The 7,223-nt window shown below is 31.5% G+C and overlaps 1 protein-coding gene across 1 annotated transcript; it reads right to left on the reverse strand.

Moving 5' to 3' along the window:
* Positions 1-1,372: 1,372 nt before the first annotated feature.
* LOC140143778 (adhesion G protein-coupled receptor E1-like) lies at positions 1,373-4,351 on the reverse strand. The gene is made up of 4 exons (XM_072165590.1): positions 4,265-4,351; positions 3,089-3,130; positions 2,610-2,663; positions 1,373-1,468 (listed from the first exon to the last, which is right to left on the reverse strand). The coding sequence occupies exons 1-4, from the start codon at positions 4,349-4,351 to the stop codon at positions 1,415-1,417; spliced, it is 237 nt and encodes a 78-aa protein (XP_072021691.1). The 3' UTR covers positions 1,373-1,414.
* Between the last annotated feature and the right edge of the window lie 2,872 nt (positions 4,352-7,223).

Here is a 7,223-nt window from a genome sequence, read left to right on the forward strand (position 1 = left end):
TAATCTTATTACATATATAGAAATTGCGAAATTGCATCCATATAATTCAATATAATATCCTCACATCGGTAGGACGCAATTTTGCAAACCATATTGGTAACCTTAGGTTGCCAACCAGGCGGCGAGTGGCATGATAGAGCCGGCAACTTGTGAAACCGCCCGGCCGTATGGTATTTTTCATATACTCGGTTAGTTTTGTGGGGTTCATTATCGAACCCCAACGGTTTTAGCTTGTATTTATATTATTTATTAACATAGGCATATTTGTTTGTGATATTTCAAGCGTTTTAAAATTTCAAAATAATCCCATTCAATTACACGGTTGACGATGGAAATTTACTGAATTTAGAGAATGCACGTCATTCACCACCTGTTGCCAACCAGTCATAATCTAATACACCATGTCACCATCGTCAAAACGTAACCAGGTTTGGTACCAGGGTACGACTTTAAGGCTTCGTGTTGGAAGCTTTCCATACACAAGATAATCGCCATCGGGACACATGTTGTTGTTTGAATATATCCCCCGATTCGAAAAGTATTAAAGTGGCATTCGAAAGTTCCCAAATTTGGTCAACATTACGTGACCATTATAGCTGGTCAGTTCTCTGATGAAGTCTGGTGGTTCATGACGCCACGTAGCAAAGTTTTTTAATTTGTCTTGTTTCAATAATTGGATTTATTTCCAAACTATGTTTACACTATCTGATGCATAAGAACAATCACGACACTAAATAACCGACATTTAAATGTTTGCAACGTTTTAGCCCCTAAAAGTTTTAAGAAAACATATCTGTGCTTGTTGGGTGCTGTTGTGTTGCCTCCACAAGGATTGGTTATACATGTATTTTACATGTGTTAAATAAGTTTGTCTTTTTTGTGACTGGGGTCGAATCATCTTGGTCACCACCCGGAAAATGTTCTTAATACCGCACATAATATTTTGAGTGGTCATAATTTTTGACAAGATTGATTAAGAACATCTTAGTGGACTACCTAAGTGTAGAAACTACAATCCTGGTAAAAGTTTGGTACACTTTTGCCGTCTTTTAGTGTATCTCTGGCCCGCTCCAAAATTTCAATGTCAATGGAAGCCTAATTGTTTCAGCAGGTCCGTGACACCCTCCAACATTGAAATATGGGAAGTGGAGAAAGGTGAGATACAGGTTTTACATATAATTGCATGAATATGTCAACCTCTCCAATTTTGATGAGGCACACATTTCGATTTTTAATATAAAAGCGTCAACCATTTAGTCCAGGATTGTAGGTAGCTCGTTAGACTTTCTAAGTACATTTTATATCTGTAAACTGAAAAGCAGCAATGATAAAGGTTAAGAGCCATTATAAAATTCAATCATAGTATAGAAGTCTCCTGTGTGAGTGAAAAACAAACAAACAATACGACGTCATTTTACCCATTTGTGTCTTGAGTTTCTTGCCTTGGTTGGACTTGGATCGTTCGTACCTACAAAATACAAACAAGTATAGAATATCATTCACATAAACTAGTTTTCGTTAAATGTGTGTACTTTCGCTCTGTTTATTTTTTAATTTCGATTAAAACTATACAGTAGCAATTGAATCCACACACAACCGTAATCCTCACTTTAATCTCTTAATCCCAACCTAACCATAACCCTTCAACATCACATTTCCCTAATCTTAGCCCTAAATCTTAAATCTAATAATCCTAATCCGACTCACTTGGGGTGATGGCAATCCATCTGTTTAATCTAATAAATCCAAGGGGGTAAAAATTAGTAATTGCTCAAATGTTCTTATTAGGCCGCTATGAATATCTGGAAAACACATTAAGTTGGGAGCTGTACAAAGTTTGGTGGTATAGAGGGGAACATTGATTTGATTATATTTTAAGCCTACTTAATTGGGTTGTCCTTGAAAGTTTGCCTGGTCAGCTGGATCCCTCTTTAAAAGCTATTCAAAATATGCCGTTGATCATATGGATTCGTAATATAGCTTGACATACCTACGACTTATCAGTATAAAGGCAATTAAAAGTCCCTGACCCAATCTACAGCCTCATCCCCCATATTTCGTCATAAAAACTAAGAGTTTGGTATCAGGTCATATTCTTCTCACTATTACAGTAAAATCTAATGCCAAGATTTGTTTGTTTAAATGTGATGAACAAAAACGTGGTGAGTTGAGGTATACCACAACAGGATCTATTGACTATCGTATGGGACACGCACGTCTTTGGTTCCCATATCAAAACCGCTGGAACAAAACTCACAATTTGGAAGCATATTGTCTCAATGTAAAATAGAATACAGAACATAAAAATCTGACAACTTCTCTTTATTGAAAAGGTCGATATATTACTGTATATTTTCTGAATCACTATGTCTAGCGGAATAGTTTGGAATTTGTTTTATACAACACTTTAGAAATTTGTATAAACTTTGGCCTTAAAATTCTTGGATTGCACAAAGGCAGCTTATTGGCTAACGTAGTTTCGTAATGCGTGTCCAACCCTCATGAATATGCTAATACTGTTGTTTGTATTACCGTGTGGTCAAACTATACACTAATTTGCCCAGCTATACTTATTCTTCAGATTTCAGAAAATTAAAAATTGTGCTTACTTGACCGACCTGTCCATTTTTTCGCGTCCACTCTCGTTTCAATGCCATTCGGACCTGAAATAAATAAATAAATAAATAAATAAATAAATAATAATAATAATAATAATAATAATAATAATAATAATAATAATAATAATAATAATAATAATAATAATAATAATAATAATAATAAATTACAAAAGACTGAGAGAACATAATGAAAAATCATTAGAATTACATAATACAAAAAATGTTTGAATTTCAAATACTAATTGGCCAAATTATGTTCTAATCAAAATCACAATAGAGGCTTGATAGTTCCAAGCAACACGTAAACAGTTACTAACAGTTTTTGGCAGTTTTTTATTTTCCCTGAGGCTCATGATTGTGTACTCTTGGTACTGGTAGCAAAGAAGGTCGAGTTATTAAACGCTGCACGTAAATTATCAAGATTTTTCAAGAAGAAAATCCCCGTGCATGTGAAAGTTTTGGTAACATACCTCTGAGTTAATAATGCAGGTAACAACAACGAGATACACTCCCTGTATTAAACAGAAAATAACGTTAACATTAATGTCATTTGATGTAGGTAGAGAATGAACACTATAACAGTGGTTTCCCAGCAAACACAAAACGTTTTCGACATCATTCGCAAAAGGTTATAAAAGGATTTCAGAAAACGTTTAAATGTCGGGTTATATAAAGGGAACATTAATGGTATTAAACGTTTTCATAACATTAAATAACATTTGTTGGCAATTTACTGCACAGCAAACACAAATGTTTTACAGAAAACATTTAAATGTCGGGTTATATAAAGGGTGTAAAAACGTTTTAATAACATTCCAAAAACATTTTTGAAAACTTGGTACAAATCATTCTAAACAGAATGTTATTTTGGGGTTGAAAAATATTTTGCAAAATATGTTTGCCCAAAATATTTACAAGAACGTTTTTAAAATGATTTCACGTCCTTTATATAACCCGACATTTAAATGTTATTAAAACGTTTTGTAAAAAACATTTTAAGGACATTTCTGTGTTTGCTGGGTGCAAATATTTTAACATAATGTTATTTTTAAAGTGTTGACAAAATATTTGGCCAAATATGTTTGCAAAAATAGTTTACAATGACATATCAAAAACATTTTAAAAATATTGTTGTAGTGTGTTTTCATACAAAACGATTTCATGACCTTTATATAACCCGACATTTTAATGTTATTAAAACGTTTTTATATAAACCAAAACCCAAAATATAACTTATTTAAAAACGTTTTAAAAACGTTTTTGTGTTTGCTGGGTTCCTTTCCAGATGCCGAGCTAAATGCTCAGTAATTTGATAAGCTCTGCTTTGCGCCGATAGACTTGGTTTATCAATCGAAATTTGTAATTACTGAGCATATCGAAAAACTATTGAACGATAAACTCAGTTTTCGTTAAACCTTTGTTTATCGCCGCTAAATTAAAGTTGGAGAACACACTCAACATTTTTTTAGATGAACTATGTCGCTTGAAAAGTCCTCGAGTTTTGTCCCAATTTCTGAACATTAAGAAGATGCATAGAAGAGTTCGTATTATGATATTAATTGTAAGTATTTTCTTCCGTTCTGAGATTGCTTTGGGTTTTTTTTTACTTTGAAGTGCGAAGGTACTAAGTGCATGTCTAACCTTACCTGTAAGGAACTCAGTATATCGAAAATATACGCAATGTTGATATGCAGATTCCCCAAGAAACCAACTAACCAGCCTACTCCAATCATCGGCAGTAATAAGACTGTACACCGCAGACCAATTCTTCAAAGATAATTTTTTTTACTCAAAATTAGTATTTGTTATAAAAACACACTGCTTCATTGATCATACAATACACTTAATGTTACAATTTCAGTTCAGGGCTTGATTTTTATATTATTAAAAACATAATGAAAAATAAAATACGACTATTTGAATAAAAAAAAGTCATTTGCCTAATAAAAAAGTCCTTGTAATAAAGTCTCAAGATTAAGGAAGAAATGCAAAAAACATAAATAATACATTCCCGATTTTAATGTCAATAATTCTATGTAAAACATAATTTAAACAGTACATTTGTTATAGTTTATATAACCTACTTGACGGAATAAATTGAATCCTTGCATGCAATCCTGCAGCAGCCTGAGTTTTGTATACGACAACCAGCAATATTGCTAAATTTGTCTAAATAGATAAGATAATGATGATAAAATAACATATTTAGTAGTAGTAGTAGTAGTAGTAGTAGTAGTAGTAGTAGTAGTAGTAGTAGTAGTAGTAGTAGTAGTAGTAGTAGTAGTAGTAGTAGTAGTAGTAGTAGTATAGTAGTAGTAGTAGTAGTAGTAGTAGTAGTAGACACCATGCATTTCAATCACAGCGCCCTCTGTTGTCACAACGTGAAAACTGCAAAACACGGGTTATATTGAGGGGGTGTAGTGTGTGGTTACAGGGGGTGCGTATACGTGTGTATTCGTTGCTTTGGTTGATAGGCGTAGGCTTATTCGTGTGTCGGGGTGTGGGTGAAGTAATAAGGTGGGGATGGGTATGAGGTGGGTGTGGATGAGTGTAAATATTCTGATGTGTTGGTGAGGTCAGTGGTAGAGTGCGCTCTTTTGTAAAATTGTTTAATTTTTACGTTTGATAAATAAAAATGAGAATATTTTGCCCCAATTGGTATGATTTTTTTAATGTGTATTGCACAATTCCAATACGTAATACACGTTTAAAAGCAGGCTGGTGAAGAATTGGGGCATTGTTATTTTATTCTTTCCTTTATTTATTTATATATCTATTTATATATTTATATAATTATATGTTTATATATATTTATTTATTTATTTATTTATTTATTTATTTATTTATTTATTTATTTATTTATTTATTAAAAGAATGATACATCCTATAAAGATGGGACATTTATTTATTTACTTATTTATATATTTATTAATATTAAAACCACGATACATGCTATGAAGATGAGATATCTAAATGCAAAATAACAACGCCATAATCGTTTAGTGCTCATCACGGGCAATGATAAAAATGCAAGATGAAACATACAATTATAACAAAAGCACATTACACAGCTATTTTTATTTATTTATTTATTTATTTATTTATTTATTTATTTATTTATTTATTTATTTATTTATTTATTTATTTATTTATTTATTTATACTAAAAGAACAATACATTCTATAAAGATGAGAAATTTATCTATTTACTTATTTATTCATTAATATTAAAAGAACGATACATCCTATAAAGATGAGACAACTAAATGTAAAATAACAACGCCAAGATCCTTGGTGCTGGTATATTTAATGCTCATCACATGCAATGATAAAAATTCAAGATGTAACATAAAATTATCAAATTAAAAACAAAACATTACACGGATATTTATTTATTTATTTATTTATTTATTTATTTATTTATTTATTTATTTATTTATTTATTTATTTATTTATTTATTTATTTTTAATTATTTATTTATATGTCATAGTTTATATAATGATATATTTAACAAGGGTTTTAAAGGAGGGTAACTTTGTCTGTATAAAGAAAAATGCACATGTATCAGAAGTAAAATACAAACACACACTTTAAACTTTATAAACTTGGCTACTTAGAAATTAATGTTCTTGGAGAGATTTTTAGAGCCAAAAAGAGGGGAGGAGTTAAACATCAATTACATTTGTAAATAAAACAGGTCTGTAAATAGGTAATTTTCATAGGACTTCATATATGACTTTTGGGTGCTTCCCTTAAAATAATTACAGTAAAAGGAAATAACTTCAGCTCATAGGAGTAACTTTGGTAGCTCTTTGTATGTTCAGGTCTTATAAATTCGACTCTAAATCTATTTAATTACTTTTAAAGAAAGAATTATGCTTCTTTAATTCTTAATTTCAGGGCTAAAAGTGACCTGCAAAAAAAGTGCCAAAGGACCTCTTCTTGCCACCAAAGTTTGACTACCGATAAAAAGTTATAAATAGCCCCTTATTTGAGTCTGCTCCATATTAAAACACTTCGCATGATTCAACCTTTCTCACGAACAGGCTTGATTCTACAGTTTCACTAATCACTATTGTGAAATAAAGCAAATGGAATCTTCCCCCACCCTATAATTACACTTTTGGTTAGGATATTATACCTATAACCATGACCTATGGCATTTTTGCTAATCAACTCATTTAACAAAATCAAGAATGTGTATAAAGTTTGCAATTAAAACAACTATTAAATAAGATTTGTCCTAGGTTAGGCCGAAGTTATGGATTCTTAATCTGAACATACGCCCTTCATTGTAATGCTATAAGTGCCCTCCAACAGTAGACTGCCTTTACATGATAATGAAAATCATATTTTATTCTAACTTAAACTTTAATTCTTAATTATACACATTTGTATTCATGTTTTTCATAAGCACGATTTTCCTTTTCCACAAATTTGCTCCAAACTATATAAAGGTGTGAGAAATATTCACGCGGATACGAAGTAAAACAAAATTGTGTACCTTTTTTTCTATCTTGCGTTTTGTGAGTTCTCGCCCTTCTGTGCATGTATAGGCCTACAAACCAGACCTTCAATACACTTTGATCATGTCATCGCCCCGGT

This window comes from Amphiura filiformis, unplaced genomic scaffold (genome assembly GCF_039555335.1).
Source record: "Amphiura filiformis unplaced genomic scaffold, Afil_fr2py scaffold_28, whole genome shotgun sequence".
Lineage (NCBI taxonomy): Eukaryota > Metazoa > Echinodermata > Ophiuroidea > Amphilepidida > Amphiuridae > Amphiura > Amphiura filiformis.

Excerpts from the sequence above, each read along its gene's own strand:
- LOC140143778 (XM_072165590.1), bottom strand. The coding sequence starts at position 4,351 with ATGATTGGAGTAGGCTGGTTAGTTGGTTTCTTGGGGAATCTGCATATC. Across the intron at positions 2,664-3,088 it reads CCTGCATTATTAACTCAGAG|GTCCGAATGGCATTGAAACG; the intron begins GTATGTTACCAA and ends TATTTATTTCAG. Across the intron at positions 1,469-2,609 it reads AAAATGGACAGGTCGGTCAA|GTACGAACGATCCAAGTCCA; the intron begins GTAAGCACAATT and ends TGTATTTTGTAG.